Source organism: Manis pentadactyla, chromosome 5 (genome assembly GCF_030020395.1).
Source record: "Manis pentadactyla isolate mManPen7 chromosome 5, mManPen7.hap1, whole genome shotgun sequence".
In the NCBI taxonomy this organism is placed as follows: Eukaryota; Metazoa; Chordata; class Mammalia; order Pholidota; family Manidae; genus Manis; species Manis pentadactyla.
The window spans coordinates 153,917,021-153,939,122 of NC_080023.1; the positions used below are offsets into that span (position 1 = coordinate 153,917,021).

General features: G+C 48.9%; 1 protein-coding gene and 1 pseudogene across 1 annotated transcript; one reads left to right on the forward strand and one right to left on the reverse strand.

Annotated features, from left to right (window-relative positions):
- Window positions 1-1,374: 1,374 nt before the first annotated feature.
- Window positions 1,375-7,685, reverse strand: LOC130683882 (nuclear envelope pore membrane protein POM 121C-like). The gene is made up of 5 exons (XM_057502894.1): window positions 7,519-7,685; window positions 3,158-3,249; window positions 2,465-2,538; window positions 1,885-1,997; window positions 1,375-1,757 (listed from the first exon to the last, which is right to left on the reverse strand). The coding sequence occupies exons 1-5, from the start codon at window positions 7,579-7,581 to the stop codon at window positions 1,542-1,544; spliced, it is 558 nt and encodes a 185-aa protein (XP_057358877.1). The 5' UTR covers window positions 7,582-7,685; the 3' UTR covers window positions 1,375-1,541.
- Window positions 7,686-14,597: 6,912 nt separating this feature from the next.
- Window positions 14,598-22,102, forward strand: part of LOC130683994 (uncharacterized) — a 32,364-nt pseudogene continuing 24,859 nt past the window's right edge.

Sequence of the window (22,102 nt, forward strand, 5' to 3'; positions counted from 1 at the left end):
GAGGAGGGTACCTCAGCAGAGCCCATGGCTTTATTGTGTTAATCATACAGGCCCAGCTTATTTTTTTAACTTTACCTATATACTGTTTTTCCCTAATCAAGTAGTTTGCAATCTGTCCAATTAATAATGACAAGCAAGCCCAGCATAAACAACACAGTAACAGGCAGGAAGGATTCCATCTTAAAAATAAGATTGGGTTTTAACAGCCAGGACATTAAGAAGATTCTTAACTTACACTTTAGCAAACAGACAATAACTCAGCCCACCTTGGGGGCCGGGCAGGCAGTCTTGATACACTCCCAGGCCAAGAAATGCCGGGCTCCCAGGGAGAAATCAGAGCAGGAAGTTCCCTGTGCTACATTAGTTCTAAGTATTGAAAGACCACCTAACAGGTCTGCACCCCCAGCCCATAGTCACATTCCTGAAGGATCCTTAAAAGGGGGAACCCCCAACCTTTCAGGGCACTCCTCTCCTTGAAGTCGCCCGCACTTTCTAAGTGCATGACTTTTTCACTGTAAACTCTCTCTTTTGAACCTTGCAGGGTGCTGCGCTCTCTCTGAGGTCACCTGCTCTTTTTCTCTAAGTAACGTTAAATAAATCTTTTCCTCTGTTTCACTACTGTGTCTCCGCCTTTCAATTCCTTGTCACGGGGGGGACAAGGACCGAGGAAAATACACAATGCCTCCCCCCCAACACTGCCACTGCAGCAGATTCTAGGAAGAACAGAAAACGTGAATTCTGGTATCTCAAATGTGATGGTATTGGTGCTCTAGAAGCCTTGCTGTGCCAGGGATTCAGGTGCCAGCAAATATGACTCATCTCTACCACAGGTTCTTAAAGTATTCATTGCTCAAAATCAGGGAAGGGCTCTTTATTTCTACCCTTCACAGATCATAAGACAGACAGCAGGGGATAAAACTTGGCCTACCAGGGGATAAATGTGTGGACACTAAGGAAAATCCAATCATCTGAACCCAAGCACAGCTGAGAGCAGCTAAGGAACGGGGCTGCAAGCCAGCAGCCCTCTGACTACCAAAATGAGGCGGCCTTCTCCAGCTTTAAGGATGGCAGCCCCTTCCCTACAATCCGCTCCTGACGAGAGGGTCCTGAAGCCATCAGGCCTCCACCAGCTCAGGTGTGCTAAGCCAGAGCAGGTTCAACCGTTTCAGTGACTGACTGGCATGCTGCTTTCACCTAAGCAGAGGCTGATGACACTTTGTGCTCCCCAGAAAGCTGTCCCGCTCACCTGGGAAAGATGGTAGGCCCAGGGAGTTTGCCAACTCCCCAAGCTGCCCAGCAGCAGGTTAGTGCTTGGGGCTGGGAGGGAGGCTGAGGAAGCAGCAGTCCCTGCAGCAGGCAGGATGTGATTAGAAGGTGGAGGGCCAGGAGGGTTCGCACTCTCAGAGTTTGGGGCAGTTTCCAAGGAAGAAAGAAAGAAAGGCTTGTCCTCCCTGGTGGGAGAATTTTTTCCAGGGGCCTCGCAGGGCACGGGGAGGCTCAGGGACTCAGGGGAACTCGTGTAGAAATGCTTCATCTCAACGTCAGTGCTCACTGTGCTCGGAGTCCACTGAGAACCCAAGAGCTGGATTTCTCAGAGGAGAAAGACCAAAATAAAACCAAAGGGAACCATCTCTGGGGTGTGAAATTAACCCGTATTCCTCACCAGTCTTATCCTCGAAGATGGTCTTCACCCAGTCGGTCTGAACTTGCTCATAATCCTCGACTGTGATGGGATAGCCGAGGATGGGTGTTTCAGGCTACCAAGAGGAAAAGGAGAAGCCGAGCCAGTCAGAAGGCAGTGAAAGAAACCTGCATTGACCCTTCCATTCCTGGGACTCAGGGGAGCCAGGCTGGGGTGGGCAGGGGCGGGTGGACAGACCATACCAAGATAAGCGGGATCCCTCGCCTGGAGGGCACCAGTTGGAATTTGCGTTTGCGTGGCCGGGTGCTGCTGGGTGGAGAATCCCTGGAGTTGGCCTTCCCAGATGTGGTTGTAGCTGCAAATAAAATATCAGACTTACTTTCTTCCTCTTCTCTTTGTCTTTCCAACCTAGTTTTTAATACTGAACTTTCACTAGGTGTCTCTGAGATTCTATCTTCCATGGTGTGGGTTCTTGGATGGTGTTGTCAAGATTATTTCTAACAGTCAAGAAGCCATGAGGTGGTAATTGCTCCAAATGTATGCACATGGTTGCTTACTGGACAGAAATTGCCTGGACTGCGCAGATTACCCCACCTAGGCTTACCTTACCCTGAACCCCCCATGTGGCCTGGGTTATGCTATATGAGTCTGGGCCACCTTTCTCCCTTACCGGACCATAAAGCCCGAAGGTGAGGAACATCTATCTCTGTAACTACCAGGCCCCACACAAATCATGGCTTAGTACATGTTTCTGGTGGGTTGTAGTCCATGCGCTCTCCATACACACTACCGCCAACACATGCCATGCGTTCGTCATCTTACCCTGTTCTCCCTGGGACTGCGTGTCACTTCCCAAGGGAGCTGAGGAGCCAGAGTTAGGAGGAAGCTCCTCTTCTCTGTAGGAGGAAGAGGCACAATTAAGTTTAGAAAAGTGCTGGATAACATCTTACACCCTCCTAACTACCAACTGGCCAAAGTCTAGAACAACCAAGAGTAAGATCTCAGTGTGTCAAGACAACAAATAAAATAAATCAAAGAGAATTCCTAAAGAAATGAAGGGAGGCAGTTGAGAGAAGCCACAGAGACACCTTTGTCTTAAAACAAGCACAAAACAATCTCCAGAACCTTACATACATCCTGATAAATTTCTGAGAGTTCTAGTCACAGCTCTCTCTCTAAGAAAGCAGCATTCTAGTCGGGCTCCTAGAGGGTCAGCTGGGGTCTAGAATGTGAAGCCTGCTGCCCACTCCCATCAGTCACTCTGTTCACTCTGTCCCGTGCGGCCCTTCCCCTTACACCCCAGCCCCTCACACTGAAGATGAGGGGGAGCAGAGGCCAGTGTGGTCAGTATGTGACGACTGCAAGAGACAGAGCGATTCAGTGCGGCACCGTCGCTGTCCTTTGGATGTGAAGTGCTTTGATTCTCCAAATCGGAGTCTCAGAAAGCCTGAGAGCCAAGTGAATTCCCCTCCTTTCCTACCCTCTCATTAATCCACAGAGCAAATCAGCAATTACCTCATTTTCTTTGCTGGCCTCTCTATTGTCTTCATGTAGCACGAGGTGGGGATGGAGAAGGATGAGGCACCGGAACCTCTTCTCTTACGGAGCTAAAAGCCAAACACAAGTCACGTGACTGACCCTATGTAATAACTTAGGAGCTGACCGTCAGCATAATTCTGTGGCTCTAACCCATCACTGTATATAAAGTCTCCTCTCCAAGTGACTAAAAAACATTTCTTTGTGAAGAGGGGCTTCTGAAAAGTGAGTTAATTGCCAGTATTAACTATGGGGAATGAAGTCGGAAAAAGTAATGGAATGCTAATAAATGGCAGAGGAATGAGCGTGCTCTCTGCGTATCCTGGAGAGTGGAACGTCATGCTCAGTAGCGGCTGAGAGCGAGCTCTGATGCATCCTAGGTCACTGTATTAGTCCATGGACATGATAAAGGGAAACTCAGAAACTGTTCCCGTGAAAATAAACCAGGAAGCTAGTTTGGTCTTGCTTTCATTAAATTTTCAGTTTTATTTTATTAAGTATTAAAAATATGCTATTGTGACACTTGCGACTTTTGCAACATCTATGGTATTTACTGTCCCATGATAATTATCCATACAGCCATCCATCCGTGACTAGCCAGGGTTCAGGATAATCCAGTTCAACAATTAGGGGAAAAGTGTTTTCTCTTTACCTCATAGACTGTGCATGCACACACAACACAGACGTGTTAAAAGATTTACATTTGGAAGTGTAAGAAACAAAAGGACTATAACAAAACAGACAAGCTGCTAGATCAGGTTGGGTAGGGAGAGACTGTACCAGAGAGAGAAGACAGAAAGCTGACAGACTGTTACATAAAACTAGGAACCTTTCTGTATAGAAATATTGTCACATGGGAAAGAGACTTTACTGTATACCCTTTGTGCCATTTAATTTTCAACCATACTAATGTTTCCATAAACTATAAAGAAAATAGGAAACCAAAACACCCCAAAACAAAAACAAAACCATAAGCAACATTAAAAGGCAGGTCTTTTTCATTAAACTGATGAATTAATATCCGTACCATGTAAAAATGGAGTCTCGCAGTTCCATATGAATATAATGAACGTGTCAAATCTAAAGTGGGCAAGGAATGCGCAACAAGGCTACTCATAAAAACAGTCTATGTCTCTGGCAGTTAGTTCTGCATTGGAATTCCATTTTTATTTGCCTAGTTCCTGCTTCATAAGGATTCAAACTATACCTTCAAACTCTACAAAGAATCTGAAGATAAGTATGGCGGTTCCATCATCAAGAAATTTACAATCTGGAAGAGACAGGACAGGACACAAAATGATGACAGCAACCAAAGATAAAGAAGGTCTCTGGCCAGGAGCCTAAGAAGAGATTATGCAGAGTTCAGTTAGAAGAATCAGTGGATGAAGGTGGTATTTGAGATGGTCCTTCATGATTTAACTTTAAAAAAAGAACACTTTTAGACAGACAAACTTTATAGGCTTGCAGTGGGATGGGTAGTCCTTCTGGACAGAGAACAGAGCAAGGAAAGGCAAGAAAGCAGGGAAGTATCAGTATTAGGTACTCTTAGGAACCATTTTGATTTGCCTTAATTATGGGGTATATATAAAGGGATAAGAAGTTAGAAACGCAAGCTTGAGGTTTGACAATTTAAGGCCATTGTAAATACTTCTGCTCTGGAAAACAGTATGTCCTGTTAAGACAAATGGAGACACCAATGCCACACACAGAGAGGTCAGAGGACTGTTCACTTTCTCTGTTACATAATTAGTACCAGTTTGATGCTGGTACTAATTTACATAATCAGTATCAGTTTAATGCTTGTAATGATTTACAATGGCAAAGCTAGAACTTCTAATTTGCACAGCTTAGATTTGGGTGTTTATGAGTGTTCCTCTGGAAAAATCAAATTAAGTCAAGTAGCTATGCTACCACTCCAAACATGAGGGCTGCCATCTGGGCTGATCGCACTGTATTCACTATTCACCGCCCGTTCTTCCCATGAGGCATCATGTAAAGAAGGTTCATATATAGTCTCTGCTTCCTGAGAACTGCTTCTGAGAACTTACATTTTCAAACATTGCACATCTATAGGGGGCTGCTAACTACTCACAACAGAATATCCAAAAAATGTCAGTGTCAGTGAGTGTACATCTTGCAGTAGGCCGCAGGCTCCACTGGTAATGGGAACTTTACAACAAAATGTGGCAAAGGCCTAGTACAGTGTTCCACACCAACCACCTGCTGAGGGCAAGCAGCAAATGCTGAGGAAGATGAAGAGCACATCTGTTTGGAGGCATGGCAGTGTGAAAGAGCTGCTAAAGCAGTGTGACACTGCGGAGACAAGACAGAGAAGAGAAGCCCAGAGACGAGCCTACATTTAGGTCTGCATTTTCCCCCAGGTGACCGCCATTTCCAATTAATTCAAATTAACATAAACTAACGAACATTTCTAGAATAAGAAAAAACAAAACCTATATTTAAAACCCAAGTTTAAAGGCATCTATACAATAAATACCTCATGATTTTCAATGAATAACCTTTTAAATAAAATGATAGTGTACATTATGCTACTGATTAAAGTGAAGATAATTTACAATTTTGAGTCCTTCATTTTCTCTATGACTGAAATTCAATCCCATGAGGACAATGTAATTTTGTTGTGATACAAAAGTACATCATAATAATTTAAACATAACTATTGCTCAAGACTGAAGTTACACTATGTGAAAACATGCATAATTTCAAAGCATTATAATTAGATTAAAAGCCAAAAAGGGTACTTCTGAAAAATATAAAACAACCTGTTGAAAAGTTTAAGAATATTGTTACCCTGCCTGCTTGTTAGGCCACCATACATAGCACTGTATAATGTTAAGTCTGAAGCTCTGAGTGTGAATTAAGTTCCCTGAAATTAAATGACTGTACTTATTTAAAATAATAGTAATAGGTGGCACTTCTTGAATGTTTACTATGGACAGTGTAAAGTCTTGAACACTTTATATGTACTACCTCACAACTACCTTATGAAGTAGGTCAGAATCATTATTTCCATAAGTGTACAGTCTTACCTTCAGATTTTTTGTTACATATATTGATTACATACCTTGAATGTTCAAAAAAAAAAAAGTATAAGAGACATGTGAACCAAATGCAATGAGTTGATTTTTGGTCCCTGATTCAAAGTAACTATAATAAGACAGGGTAATAAGGGCAAATTGGAGTGATAATAACTAACATTAAGTCATAATTATTCAGAGGAATAAAGGTATTGTGGTGATTAATGTTCAAAAAGTTAAAAAAAATACACTGAAGTACCTACAGGTGAAACAACATGTTTGTACTTTAAAACACAAGAGCAAAACCAATGTCGGGTGGGGGTAATGATCGAACAGGACTGATAAAACAGTTAACTGCTGGAGCTACATGGAGGTTCATTATGATATTTTCCCTTCCTTTTGTGTATGTATGACATTTGACGTGAAATTGTAATGAGGAGCAATGACTATGTATCTCATAGGTCTGTTGTGATCAGTGATTGAGGAAATGTATGTACAGTGCTCATCAGAGGGCCTAGTGCAGAATAAAGACTTCATACTATTGTCCTCTGCATTGCCATAACTGCCTGGCTGGGGCCTTCATCTCCTATATTTGTCATTTATCATTAACATGTCATTTATATTACTCTAAGAGCCCTCTGTATGGATGAAAACTTATGTCAAGTTCTTTCTCCTCTCAAAAACCTCCTCCACACATGCATTATTTTTTTCAAGCTCCTATATATTGGGTGCCCACTTACTGACAAGCACTGTAATGGGTGCTTTTCAAACATTACCTTCAATCTTTACAACAGTCCTTTAGAGATGAGAAAAAGAGAGTTTGAGTCATTTACCTGCCAAGAATCTATAGCTACTAAGTGCCAAAGCCAAGATTTGAACCCAAGTCATTCTGGTAGCAAAACTTGATCTGTTCTCCGGTCTACACTACATCCTTTCTAAAAAGAATTATAACCACTTATTTTAAAAACTTTCATTAAATTCCCAGTGCCTATAGGATTAATTTATGACCCAATGCAATCCAGACTCAATCTGCCTTTTTAATCAAATTAGTACCATTTTTTGAATTATTCATCCTTTGTCCATTTATCTATAATAATGGCTGTGTCTTGTATTCAGGTTTCCACATAAGCATTCTGGGCTTTCTAGTTTGTTCCACTGGTCTATAGCGATCATTCAAGGGTTGGTAACTGCTGTTACCTTAGAGGTGATCTCAGCATCTGACAGAAGGCGGCTAGTAAACTCTGCATAATCAACTAATAAATGCAAAGAACCCACTTCTTCCACACCACCGGGTGAATGTACCTGAGACACCCCTCCAGTCGAGCTGTAGTCGCTGGGAATGGCATTGTGACTGCGACCAGACATAGGGATGCCACGTGTGTAGGGGTGGAATCTCTTATTTAGGTGGCCATCTGAGCTCTGGACATTGAGGCCTCTCTTCAGAGGCCCAGGCCTAAAAGGGAAATGAAAGGGAAAAACACAGATGTGCTACTGAAAGGCAAAAACATTGTTTTAGGGCTTTATCCCATGGTCACAAAATCATTCTAATGTAATGAAAAAGGATAATGTTGTTAATTTTACTGTTAATTCAGCTAAACCTGTCTCACAAAGTCAGAAAGGGAAAGCTAAGTATTTAAAAAATTAAACGTGTCATTCTACTTATGTGTAGTCTAGGAAACGCACACAAATCTATAGTGACAGAATGGGGATCAAGGGATGCCTGGCAACAGAGGCAGGGTGAGAGGGAGGTTTTAAGGCTTCATCAAGGGGCACGGGGAAACTTCTGGCAGGAATGATGATGTTCATTATCTTGACTGTGCTGATGGTTTCATGGGTGTGAAATTAGACAAAATAGTTATTGTGGCAAGTTCCTCAAAATGTTCCTCTCTGATTTCAAAGAGGAAAATGTATAGGACAATAATTCTGATAAGGATACGATTCAAAATTTATCAGATTGTACACTTTAAAGAGGCACAGTTTTTTATGTCCATTGTACCTCAATAAAGCTGTTAAAAAAAATTAGGAGGAACCAACCACTTTTTCTAAGATTCAAACTGAAACAGAAATTTCCTAAACATCTTTCCTGTGAACTAGTCATTCAACCTTTGTGACAGCGCAGACAGCTCACTATCTCCTGGCTGATGAATGCCAACCAGAGGCCAGTTTATTCCTACACTGGATGGAAACATACTTCCCCCTTCACCTACTTCACCTATGGATCCCATCTGGAGCCAAACCAGGCCAATTGTCCTCCTTTCCTGTGATAGCCCTTCAGACTCTGGCAGACCATTGTCCTTCCCTCCCTCACTTCCTTGCGCCCCTCAGGTTTTTCTCCTCTGGGCCAGGACTTACGTACCTTTGGAAGCCCCTTGCCCGCCACCGCCACCCTGGGACATCTTGCGCTGCTTCCCTCTCTCACAGTGAATTTCGGTCTGTGTCTGCCTCGTCTTGCAGGGCAGCACAGCCCACCAACAGTGCTCCATGGACCACGGGACTAAGGCATTCAGCACTACCACTGACCGGCCTCCTCCCCGTCTTTGTTCTTCTATCAGCACAGAGTAGGAGCACGTTAAGCTTTCTTGGCAGCCGTGACACTGTGCTGACCCAAATTAAAGATGTAAGTTACCCCAAGTCTTTTCACGCACATTTGCAGCCTCTTTCTCTCCCAGCCAATTCTTCCTCAAGTATAATGAAGCTCAAATGCAGAAATCTTACATTTTTCTTAGATTTTGTACTGTTGCATGTTATCCGTTGCACAAACCTTGTGATCTTTTAGTTACATACTTGGTTATTCAATGTATCTACAAACCCTCTTAGCCTTAGCATATTTTATGCATATTAATGAAAAATAGTAAAAGGAATTAGACGAAGTAGTTATTGTGGCTAGTTCGTCAAAATGTTCCTCTCTGATTTGAAAGAGGAAAATTTACTGGACAATATCTCTGATAATGACCTTTTTTCAAATAGGAAATCCCACCCAGATGGATTCTCACTTACTTAGGCACCAAAGGAGTACGGACTCCTTTGGTCAGCACGGGCGTAAAAGCTGACCTCACACTGCTGTCTTGGTACCTGTGACAAATCACAAACCCTCAGTTAGTTGATATGACTTTCTCTTTAAAGCATACACTCATATTCCTGAGATCTTACACTCTTTCTATGGAACATAGGTTCATGGTAGATGAGAAAAGATTGCTTCAAATCTCAAAGATTCAGGAAGGTAAATTTATTATAGGCCTGTCCTAATCTAATAAGAAAAGTATAAAAATGCTTCAAGACCTTTTGAAATATTGAGGTGTACTGATTATTTGTTGACTTCTCCCCAAAGCACTTCAATCACAAATTTAATATCCCCCCACCCATAAATTAAAGACCAAAAAACACTTTAGTGACCCAACTACACACATCCCCCAGTGCTCTCATTTAGTTCAGTCTGTAAGAGAAGAACTTCACATATTACACATAAGGGCCTGTGCATGGTGCACAGAATCACTGTTTATTCCAATTATGGGAAAGATAATACAGAGCCCTCAGTTACAGGCTCACTGGGATCTAGAAAAATTACCAACCTGGAGAACATGAGAAACCTGTTTGGACCATAATAATAGTAATTTTCTCTCTGACCTCCACAAGAATCCTTCAATCTTTTATGCTAAGTCATCAGAAATACACACCCAAAGTCAAACGTTTTAAAAACCTGAATGTTCACCTTTTCATATAGATGTACTTATCAAGGATCTAGTGCTGCCACCCACGTTTTGAATTTTGTTGTTATCAGTCAGCTAGTGGGACCAAACGAAAACTCAAGTCTTTTAATCTAATCATCTTTATCCCAAGTTATATCCATCAAGGAGGTTTCCTGGGTACACCTCTTTGAGCTCCGCTGATACAATGTATTGGCCCAAAGAAATAAAGTAGCAAAACCTATTATAGTACTATGCTTTAAAGACAGACGGTATTTTCACCTGAAGTAGGGATATTTTAAGTGATTCACCAAGTATTCTGCTAAACCCATACTGTATTAAAGCTCAGAGCTTTAAGAACTGAAGGAAGGGAACAGTTCTGGCAGCACATCTCATAGCAAAGGCTAAAGGAAGGCAGGACATGGCTGATACACACCAAGGTGCTTAAAGAGGTCAAACACCTTGTTTTTTGGGTGTTGAGAGGCATGTGAGACACACAAACCCACTTAGGACTTAAGAAGAAAAAAGGATTTCATCAAGTCCTCCACCCCGAATAGCCAAAGCAATCCTGAGGAAGAAGAAGAAAGCAGGTGGATTATGCTCCCCGGCTTCAAGCTCTACTACAAAGCCACAGTAATCAAGACAATTTGGTACTGGCACAAGAATAGACTCATAGTTCAGTGGAAAAGACTAGAGGGCCCAGATATAAACCCAAGCATATATGGTCAATTAATATATGATAAAGCAGCCATGGACATACAATGGGGAAATAGCAGCCTATTCAACAACTGGTGTTGGCAAAACTGGACAGCTACATGCATGTGAATGAAACTGGATTATTGTGTATCCCCATACACAAAAGTAAACTCAAAATGGATCAAAGACCTGAATGTAAGTCATGAAACCATGAAACTGCTAGAAAATAACATAGGCAAAAATATTCTGAATATAAACATGAGCAACTTTTTACTGAATGCATCTCCTCGAGCAAGGGAAACAAAAGCAAAGATGAACACATGGGAGTACGTCATACTTAAAAGCTTCTGTGCAGCAAAGGACACCATCAACAGAACAAAAAGGCATCCTATAGTATAGAATATATTTGTAAATGACATATCCGAGAAGGGGTTATGATCCAAAATATATAAAGAACTCACATGCTTTAATACCCAAGAAGCAAATAACCTGATGAACAAATGGGCAGAGGATATGAACACACCACTTTTCAAAGAAGAAATTCAGATGGTGAACAAGCACATGAAAAGATGCTCCACATCACTAATCATCAGGGAAATGCAAGTAAAAACCACAATGAGATATCACCTCACACCAGTAAGGATGGCCAGTATGAGAAGACTAAGAACAACAAATGCTGGTGAGGATGTGGAGAAAGGGGAACCCTCCTACACTGCTGATGGGAATGTAAGCTATTTCAACCATTGTGGAAAGCAATATGGAGGTTCCTCAAAGAATAGAAATAGCATTTGACCCGGGAATTCCACTCCTAGGAATTTACCCAAAGAATAGAATTCTCAGATTCAAAACGACATATGCACCCCTATGTTTATTTCAGCACTATTTGCAATAGCTAGAATACAGAAGCCACCTAAGTGTCCATCAGGAGATGAATGGATAGAGAAGAGTTGGTACATGTGCACAATGGAATACTACTCAGCCATAAGAAACAAACAGATTCTACAATTTGCAGCAACATGGGAGGAGCTGAAGGATATTATGCTCAGTGAAATAAGCCAGGCGGAGAAAGACAAGTACCAAATGATTTCCCTCCTTTGTGGAATATAACACGAAGCAAAACTGAAGGAACGCAACAACACAGACTCTCAGACTCCCAAGAAGGGACTGGCAGTCACCAAAGGGGAGGGGTGTGGGAGGGTGGGAGAAGGGGATTCAGGGGTATTCTGATGGGCACACACGGCGTGGGGGGGATCAGGGGGAAGACAGTTTAGTACAAAGACGGCAAATAGTGACTCTGGCATCTTACTACGGTGATGGGCAGTGACTGCAATGGGGTTTGGCGGGGACACGATAACAGCGGTGAATGTAGTAACCACATTGTTTTTTCATGTGAAACCTTCCTAGGAGTGTATATCAGTAATACCTTAATAAAACAGAATAAAAAGAAAAAACAAAAAAACGAAGTCGAGTCCTCGGTCTGGGGAGGGTCAGCGTATCTTACCAGCAGGAAGGCCTCCAAGGGGATCGGAGGAAAGGAGTGGGGACGGAGGGGTGAACGGGATAGCGATGGGCCGCGGGAGCCGGCGGGGCGGGGCGGGCGGGTGGGCGGCTCCCGGCCTCCGGGGCGGGGCCGAGCTGCGGGGGGCGTAGCTTGCTGAGAAAATTTCCCATGCGGGCGATCGGCGAGATCTGTCGGGCGAGCGGAGCCCAAGGCTCTCTGAGAGACTGACTCCCTTCGCTGGCGCGCCTGGGCCAGAGGCGAGGCGAGCTTTGTGCGTTGGCCGCGCGCGTTCCCAAGTTGCCGGGAGACGGCGCGCGAAGGCCGCCTCGGGGCTCGCGGCTCCGTGCCCACCCCTCCTGTGGGAGTCAGCGCATGGGGCAAAATCACACCCACCCTTATGCTGCCTTGAGCACTTTGACCATGTTTTTATGAACGTTAACGTCTCTCCTCATTGTTTCCTCCTTTTGCGCCCCTTCCAGGAGGGAAGTAGAGGAATAGGGACGTGCTTAGGCTTCTCTGCCACATGGTACTTGTTGTGGGGAGGCGTCTTCACTGGCCAGCTCATGGTCCCACTGGCTGGGAATGTCCTGTGAGGCCCTCCCCTTCCTCCCTCCCCATCCATTGCCTTGATGGGCTTCGTCATGGCCAGAAATCGGGGACCTCTTGGGCACATTCCGCCCCAAATGTGGGCAGGCATGGGGACAGCCTGTCCACGTGGGCCTGCCTTCTCCCCAGGCTGGGAAGTCAGGGACCGCAGACCCAGGTCTCTCTAGCCTGGGGGCTCTTAAATATGGTGGTAGGAGGGGCCAGCCTGAAGGACATGGGCCTCTGTGTCAGCGCTAGGGTCTGGCTGTTAAGATACAGTGGGTCAGGGCATGGTTCATAGGCCAGGGAAGCTCTGCTTGGGGGTGAGGTCCTGCTAAGCCAGGGCCTGGTTCTGAGTCCAGGCTCTGGGCCCAGCTGACCTCTTCATGTGCCAGGGCAGGCCCCCTGTGCAGGCACATACATCCAAACAGCTGGCCAGCCCTGCCCAGCACATAGCCCAGCTGTAGTTGTCTTGGCAAAGCAGCCAAACAGCCGGCAGGCAGTGATTGGGAAAAACCACCACAAACAGCATGTGGCTGGGAGGTGGGCAGCAGTCAGTTTCTGTAGGTCGTCCTAAGCCCACAAGTGAATGGTGTATGCACTGGCAACTGGGTCCCTTTGCACGCACTGGCCATTGCTGGGTGACAGGGTGTGTCATGCAGTAGACACGCATGCGCATGAAGGCTGCTTGCAGAAACTGACCGAGTGGCGGTAAGCAGGTGTTAGTCCTCCACACGGGCATGTTGGGCTAGGGTTCAACCTGATTACAAAAACAAAAACAGGTTTACTGAACTCTAAAGATCACTTTCAGAAACAAAATTTTTTAAGCTGGTAAAAGATTGAAAACTTTTAAATACACTGCTTCCAAATTGATGGCCATTGACAAGGTCAGGATGGAGTTTTAGAGGATGAAGCTTCTCATCTCAGGGTTTTCCATCAGAAGGTGGGTCTGGGAGCACGAATTTTGTTGTGCTTTAGGCATTAAACCCTTCCTTGGCCACGTCCTCCGGACAGCTCCTGTGATTCAACCCCAACTGTCTGGGGACCTTCCAAGAGCAGGACAATGCAAAATTCCCTGTCATCTCTGCTCTTTAAAAAGAGAATGAACGTAGAGAAAGCCATAACTGCTGCTTTGTTCGAGCCACCTTGGGCAGCAGGGACAGTTGACTCCTTGAATCACTGGGGTACAAGCCAGGGAAGTCTTCCTGGAGGCTGTGGCAGGCAGGGCCACAGACAGCCGGCACTCAGGTGGAGGTGGGCGCCCTTCCCTTCCTGTGGCCCACCCCGACTGTGGCTGGGGCCCTTGAGTGGGGAGGCCCCGCCTTGCCCCTGTGGAGTCCTCAGACAGCCCATTGACCCCAGCCTTCCTCTCTCCCTGGTGGCTGAGCACAGTGGCCGAGAAGTCGCGGGTGCCGCAGCTGGAGGAGGAGCTGATTCTGCGGCGCGGCGAGATCCAGGAGCTGCCGCAGTGCTTGCTGCACCCGGGCGCGCCCCCCGCCGCCCACGCGGAGGCTACCGAGACACTGCAGCTGCGAGAGCGGCTGCTGTCGGCCAGCAAAGAGCACCAGAGGGAGAGCAGAGAGCGGTGCTGCGGGACAAGAACGAGAAGGCCCTGAGGGCCTACCAGGCGGAGGTGAAAAAGCTCCGGGTGGCCAACGAGAAGTACACGCAGGAGTGGGGGAAGGTCCAGCAGGCCACCAGCGAGAAATGGGGCTCATGGACAACTGGAAGTCCTAGCTGGACTCACTGGCCTCGGACCACCAGAAGTCCCTGGAGGACCTCAAGGCCACCCTGAACTCAGGCCCTGAGGCCCAGCAGAAGGAGAACGGAGACCTGAAGGTAGGGATGGAGGGCATCAAGATGGAGCACCAGCTGGAGCCGGCAACCTGACGGCCAAGCGCCGCATCGAGACGGCCATGCACATGAAGGAGAAGGAGGGTCTGCGGCAGAAGCTGCAGGAGGCCCAGGATGAGGTGGCTGGGCTACAGCAGCACTGGTGGGCCCAGCTGGAGGTGCAGGCTGGCCAGCCCCGGCTGGAGCTGAGGAGGCCCAGGACGGGTGCCGCGATGCCGACCTGCGGGTGCACTAGCTGGAGAAGCTGGATGCGGAGTACCGGGGGCAGGCACAGGCCATCGAGTCTCCCAAGGAGCAGATCTCCGTGGCCAAGAGGAAGATGCTGGATTAGCAGGTGCTGCAGTGGGCAGAAGCCCAGAGCAAGCAGGAGGCTGAGAGGCTGCAGGAGAAGCTTCTTGTTGATGAAAACAGACTCCAGGCTCTCGAGTCCCTTTGCTTACCCAGCACCCTGCTGCTACGGGGGACCCATGGGCTGCATGTGAGGGTCCAGCTGTGGAGGGCCTGGGTGTTTACGAGCCACTTTGTCCCAGCCGGGGGAGGCATTCTCCTTGTCCCCAGGTGCATGGCGGGGAAGATCCTTGTCCCTCCATCAGTCAGAAGGGCAGCTGGGCCTGGTGACTGGGGCCCCAAGCTGGTCTGATCAGATGTGGCTGGGACCCCACAGGCCAGGCAGCAGAGAAGAACACCTCGGCACTGAGAACGGGTTTCTCCGACTCCCCGCATCCCTGATTCACCCAGATGTCTTCCTGTGGAGGGCAAGCCCTGTGCATTCCCAGAGGGCCCATCTCCAGCACAAGCACCTGGAGGTGGCCCCCTTTCTGCCAGTCCTAATGAGACTGAGCGACAGTCCAGCAGCCACTTCCTGAGAGTGTGGGCGTCCCCAGAGTGGGCTCTGGAAGGCTAGAGGTGGATGGCCAGAGAGGCTGCTCCCACTAGTACCAGTTTTGCCCCAAATTCGGCAGGCTGAGGCCCTTGGTAGTGTAGGCTATGTCCACTCCAGCATGACCAGGAAAGGCCTTCGCGTGTTTCCTGCCACTAAGGCCGCACACTGCCCCGTCTCACCTGAACTCCCATGAAGTTCGTATTGGCTCCATAGATGAGCAAACCAAGCCTCTGAGATGAGTAACTTTCCCAGGTTTCTTGCTCATCAATGACAAAGGGCATATCTAGCCTACTGCGGAAGGGCTGACAGGGGCCCAGGATGACAGTGATCAGATCTTGCCTGAAGGGACACCCAGCAGCATAATCATTGACTTCATCCAAGCCCTGGGGCTTGTTGAGCCTGTGGTTCTCCTTGTTCATTTAAACCAGAATTTGGCATCTGAGCAGTAAGTGTTCAGGAGTTCCAAGTGCTGGGTACCTTTTTTGTGAAAGGAGCTCTGCCTGCATCATACCTTGAGGTCCCCCTGCAGGGGCCTTCTCACCCACTCCTCCCTGTTTTTTGCAAGTGCTCTGCCCGGACCCTGGGCAGAGGGAAGAGGAAGAGCCCCAGGTGAGCTTGTGTGCACGTGGCCTGACTGGCTGCCCAGGGCAGGGGTTTAGGCCTGGACCCCTAGTCTCCCTAGAACCCCCTAGTCAGGGAGGTTTTGGACGGCTGTGGTTCCACAGGACAGCACCCCTTCAGTCAGAGACCTTGGGGCAAGATTGGGTGGTAACGTCAAGAATCCCATCTCTTGACTTCCATACATATGGGACCTCCACCCAGATCCACATGCCTCCCAAATTCAGAATTTTAAGTCCAGGGACAGCTAGATTTTGGTCTCATGTAGAAAGTGTGGAAAATTTAAAGAAATGTTTTAGTGTGTGTCTCATTTTGGGAGCTTAATCATAGCCAGCTGAGACTAAAATGGGGCTTGGGATGTATGAGCAGAAGCATGAGGGGCAGGCTGATGGAGGTGACTGCCTGTTCAGTGCTGTGCTGCCGTGATTGGATTCTGCAGTGTTCGATTCTGGGAAACTGCATGCTCAGCGGACAGCCAGCTCGGATGGTGCCCCCTACCTGCCACGTCCTGGAGGGAGGTCTCTGGGTGGAATGCGCTAGAGGTGGGGGGCTCTAACAGCCCCCGCTGCAAGCCTGAGGCCAGCTCTGAGCAGTCCACTGCAGTTTTGTTCCCAGGAAGCCCAGCCTGGCTTCTTACTCTGTGGTGCTGCGCAAGGCCTTTTCTGCATCTCAGTCTTCTCCGTAGAACAGGGAGTTGAGTAGTTTAGAGGAGACTGCTGGTGAAAGAGCAGTGTCCTGTCTGGCACACAGTAGGTGCACACTGTAACACATGGGAGCCTGTCCCCTGCCCTTCCCCTCCCCCTCAACCCAAGTGGACCTCTCATGTCTGCGGTGATCCTTTCCGGCAGCCCTGGCCGTCACGGCCAGACCAGAACTTTCTCAAATGCCTGGCTCATGGCTCAAGGCCTGGCACCTTGCTTCTCTGCAGCTCTTGGCTCAGGGAAGCACCCCATCTGCTGGGCTGCTCAGGCATTCTGGCCAGTGTGGGGATGTGGGCCCATGGTTCCAGGTGTCCCCTTCAGGGGACAGTTTTGTGTCTTCTGGGACTCAATAGATTGAGAATTGGCAGGACCCTTGGGGTACCCCAGCCACCCTCCCCACATGCCTGATACCTGTTGTTGCCGATTTCTCCCAGCAGTTGGCAGCCCTGGGAGCTGGACGTCTTCACCTCTGCCGTAGGCCCGGAGGCTGGAGTGGGCACAGGGACGGGCTTGCTGAGATCCTCATGGTCATAGCTGCCCGGCCCTGCTTGAGCAGGGGAGAGGCCCTGGGGAAGGCTCTTGACTGGGCCTCAATCTCCACAACTGAGCATGGGGACACCCCTCCTATAGGGGTACGGTGCGTGGCAGACATGTAGTGTGGTGGGTGTGTTGGAAGTGCTGGTGCCGTGGACCCCTGGCCCTGCTGCCCTGAGCACCTCACAGCCTCACGTGCCAGGTGCATCCCTGAGGACCCAACTGTGGCCTCTGCCTGTTTCCTCCCCAGCAGAATATCCGTGTGTGGGACTTGCAGGACCACGTATGCCTCCAGCCCTTCTGTGGAAAGCTGTTTGCCCCCGGGAAACTGCCCTGTCACCAGTGCCTACTTCCACCCGAACGACAACACCCTGGTCTGCAGCACCTTTTCAGTGAGTGCTGTGCAGCTGGGGCGTGGCTACACATAGAGGGTGGCCACTGTGGCCAGGGTCTGTGTCCGCCAGGACTCCCAAGGGATGGTCATGTCCTGTCCCTCCTGAGACTGTGCTTTATTAACGTCATGAAGACAAAGCTGAGAGTGTGGCTTTCCCATGAGGATCCCATCTCTTGGGATTTCCTGGAGACTGTTTGTATTCCCCCAGCCTGCCACCCTCTCAGATGCTGCTCTTTTCCTGATCTGTGCATCCTCCTGACTCTCCTCCTGGAAGCCCGCCCTGATCCCCACACTGGATCAGGAGCCTCCCCGCTAAGCTCCCTTGGCCCCATGCCTTCCCCTCAGTATTGGCCCTCATAACTGTCCTGTCTGTCTCTTGGGACTTTCCTGCTAAATCATGACTTCCCTCCAGGAAGGCAGGCCCCACACCTGAGCAGTCCCTCTGGAGAGGACTTGGAGAGAAGTGATGTGAAGACAGTCTGTGAGCTGTGACTTAGCTGGTGCCCATGTGCCCTGTGTACTGCCCCTGCCCCTGGAGGACAAGATATACGGGAGAAGCACAAGGGGCTGACTGTCCGGGTTGATGTGGGGCCTAACGACAATATGGGGATTTAGGAGAGGCCTGAACAATGGGCAGCCAGTGGATGGGAGGTTCTAGAAAGGCTGATGAGGTGTCATTTGTGGTTGGCAGGAAGGGGTAGCTCCACAGAGGCCTGTACTCCCTGTCGGCCAGCCACCCTGGCACATATGCCAGCCTTGTGCCCCTGACTGGCTCTCCCCAGATAGTGAGTTTCATGGGTTCCTCCACCTCTGCTGAGTGCCAGAGTGGCTGCAAGCATTTGTTGAATTAAGTAGACTTTTGAAGCTCATTTCAGGTCATCACACGTTATCAAATCCCTGCTCTTTGTCAGGAGCAGAAAATACATTAATTAGACACTGTCCCATCCCTCAAGGAATCTACAGAGTAGAAGGAGAACAGGGAATTTCAGTACAAAATGCCATGTGTTGTCATGAAGATGAGTTAGGTGGCTCATGGAGCACAGAGGCATTGATCCTTAGACGGTCCCAGGATAGAGGGTAGTCAGGGAAGGCTTCCCAGAGGAGGGACATCAGATTGAGGCTTTAAGCTCCTCTGAAGTCATGAGGGACCTTGGGCTTGGACTTTGGGGGTTATGAGAACACTAGGGTTTGGGAGTCCTGATCTCAGGGAGTAGAGGTCACAGAGTAGGGGTGAGAGGCATGCTGGGGAGCTGAGGGGCCTGGCTGGCTCAGGCGCGTGCACAGTCTGGATGTCTGAATGTCTGAAAAGTCTCTCTCTGGGCCCAGTCACCGAGGGCAGAGCCCTCTGACTGCCCAGCTGTCTGCCCCTCTCCTTGCTTACAGATTGGCCTCCGAACAGGGTACTTGGAGACCCAAGGGCGTGGGAACGGACGGGAGAAGACCACACTTACAGCTCACCCCTGTGCGCCATCCTCTACAACACGAATGTGAAGCAGGTGAGTGGGCCACGCTCATCTCTGCAGCAGGCGTTCCCGGTGGCACAGGCAGGACCCAGACCTCCCGATTTGTCTGTATCAGCATCCAAGGGGCAGTCGGTGCCCTTGTTGAGGTGGGGCGGACTCTCCCGGCCGGCAGCTCGGTGGAGGCTTGGCCGGAGGTGAGGTGGGAGCTCCGCCACTCGGCCAGTGGATCGCCTGCCTCCTCTGACCTGCGGCCTGGCCACCGCCTCAGGTCGGTCCCGATAGGGGGCCTCTCTACATGAGTGGGAGACGGTGTGCTAGGTGCGGGCTGCTCTGCCAGGTTCCCAGGGGGTTTCTGATCCTGGACACCATTTTCTAGAGGAGCTGTTCTTGGACTTTGTCCACTTTGGGAAGAAAGAGAGGCCCAGGCTGTGGGTAGCACCCTGATCCCAAAAAGAGGTCTCTGCACTGGGCAGGGCAACTGGGCACATGGTGTGGGGACATGGTTTCTGAAGTGTGGGGACAGAGAGGGTTCTTGGGACCGCTGCCTCCTTCCCCTGGGATGCCTTACCTGGCCTGGTGTCTGGGCAGGGCAGGCTGCATCTGCTGCAGCTTCGGCCGCCCGAGGCCAGAGCTCCCGTCTCTGCCCTCCCTTCTCGTCTGGGCTCCTGGCACCACCATCCTGCACACTTTAGGTCTCTCACACGCCTTCAGCCGGTTTTTAAACCCCCTACGTCTCAGGCTTTTTCAGATGTTTTCAGGAGGAGGGGTGGTCAGAAAGAGAACTCACCTACCACTACTGCAGCAAGGGCCGTAATGGCAGCAAAATGTTGTGTTGTATGAGGTGACCATCCTTTACTCTCAACATGTCCCTACTTAGGGGAAAGTTAGCCTATTTCCCGTAGGTTTCCCTGCCTTTCACCCCACCACCCCATGATTAATGCTTCAGTAAATTTCTTTTCTGAATTAGAGATGATTTTCTCTGCATAGATTCTGATACATGCTATTTCCAAGTTAAAGGGGATTTCTCCTATCTGGTTCCTTCCAAAAGAGCTGTGCCTGTTGGTACTGCCCTGTGCACAGAGCAGAGGAAGGCCAGTTTACAAGAGTGTCTTATCTGTCATCAGGGGAGCCCTGAATGCCTGTCTTCTCAATGTATGGAGGGGTGTTGAGCTAGTCCCAGCCGTGACAGGCGGAAGCCACCTGTGGGAGTGGGGACACTCTCCTGTCCAGGAGCCCCAGGTGTGTGCTTCCCCACAGGTGGTAAGCGGCCACCCTGTTTTCCCCTATTGGGAATTGCCTGACAGGGTTATAGGGACAGTCTGTGGGTGTGGCATAAACCAAAGCCAGTCCACAGAGCAGTCCCACTTTGGGACTTGAGCATTCCTAACCCTATGACAGTCCTTTAACCCACTCAGGTGGAGCACTTGGCCAAGAAGCTAGGGATCTGAGTGCTGGTCCAGATCCTATCACTCAGTTGTTTGACCTTAACCAAGTCACTTGTCTGTTTCCCACTTATTGCCCTACAAAACAGACATGGATATCTATGTTTTCTACCTCCTCCAAGTTCATCTAATGAGTTAATGGGATGTGAAGGCACTCTAGGGAATTCCACCCTCCTGGAGAGTTTTGACTTCTTGCTTAGTACAGTTAGGAAGGCATTCGGGGCCCAGAACCATTTTCTCTGAGGTGCCTTAGACTTTGGCTTTCTTTCATTTTCAACAGATTAGAGGGATTATCCATATGAACAAAGTATTCCACGTGACTGGGTGGAGTAGGAGAGTCACGTACTTCATGTGAGTAGCGAGGGCGCATGCGGGAAGCAAGGGCGACTGACTGTTCTCTCTCTCATTTAGACAGCTTCCTCCCTTCCAGCTTTGCTTGCGGTTGGAACACTAGGCAGGAAGTAAGTGGTGGGCAGCGTCCAGTGCTTCATCTGCCCATCCATCCATTCATCCTCGCCCCTTGAGGTCAATATATTCTAGACTTTGAGCAAGGTGCTGCAGATGGGTATAAACAAGAAGAGTGGAGTCTCCATCCTCCTGGAGCCTCTAAGGGGAGGCAGACACTAATCAAATAAGTGCATTTATAATGATAAAGACTGTTGAGTGCTGTGGGAAACAAGTACAGGTTTCTGAATTAGTCTCAGGAGGGATCAGAAAAGGCTCATCTGAAGAGGTCGAGGGTGAGGTGGGACCTGAAGAGTGGGCAGGAGGAGTGTCAGTGAGGCCATGAGCACCTGGGGTAAGAGGAGCATTCCAGGCAGAGGGAACAGCCTGGGCCAGGCCCTTTTCTCATTGGAGGGCCTTTCTAGGGCCATGGCTTTCCCTGCTCTAACCCTCAATCCTTACTCAGTTCTCTGAATGGGGCGAATCTGTCGGGTTTGTTTTTGTCAGCCTCCCAGGACATGGCCTTGTAGCAAGTACTTAGTAGGTGAGGTCAGAGGAACAGAGCTTCAGTCCTTCTCTGACACCCGAGGGTGTCTTCTGAGTCAGCTCCTGGGATCCCAAAGACCTTGAGTTTCCCCCAGTGGACCGTGAAGGCTGAGCTCTCGCCCTCCTGCCTCTGGCCATGCGTGCAGGATCCACAAGACCGGGCTGGTGCTCCTATACCACCACTGGCAGACCTTCCACAGGGAGGACGTCCTGCGCATGGGCACGTACCAGAGCTAGTGTCTCGGGACCTCCTCGTGCAGTGGGGACATCCTCTTCCGGAACATCAACACGTTCAAGCCCATCTTCGGTTTCAATGCCTCTGTGAGTGCCTTGCCCCAGTCAGCCAAGGAGGTCTGGTCAGCAGGGACACACTCTCCTTTCGCCTCTCTCAGCTGTGGGTGAATCTCATAGGCGTAGGCAGAAGGGAGCACCCCAGGAAGTAGAGAGGATGGTGGCCACTTGTTCTGGAGGAGGGTGGGAGCTAGGTAGGTAGGTGGTGGTTTCTATAATCATCCTCATTTGGCAGATGATCAAACCAAGGC

Coding starts and splice junctions, on each gene's coding strand:
- LOC130683882 (XM_057502894.1), bottom strand. CDS start 7,581: ATGTCTGGTCGCAGTCACAATGCCATTCCCAGCGACTACAGCTCGACT. Junction 2,539..3,157: donor AGGCCAGCAAAGAAAATGAG/GTAATTGCTGAT, acceptor TTCCTCCTACAG/AGAAGAGGAGCTTCCTCCTA. Junction 1,998..2,464: donor GCAGTCCCAGGGAGAACAGG/GTAAGATGACGA, acceptor TTTTATTTGCAG/CTACAACCACATCTGGGAAG.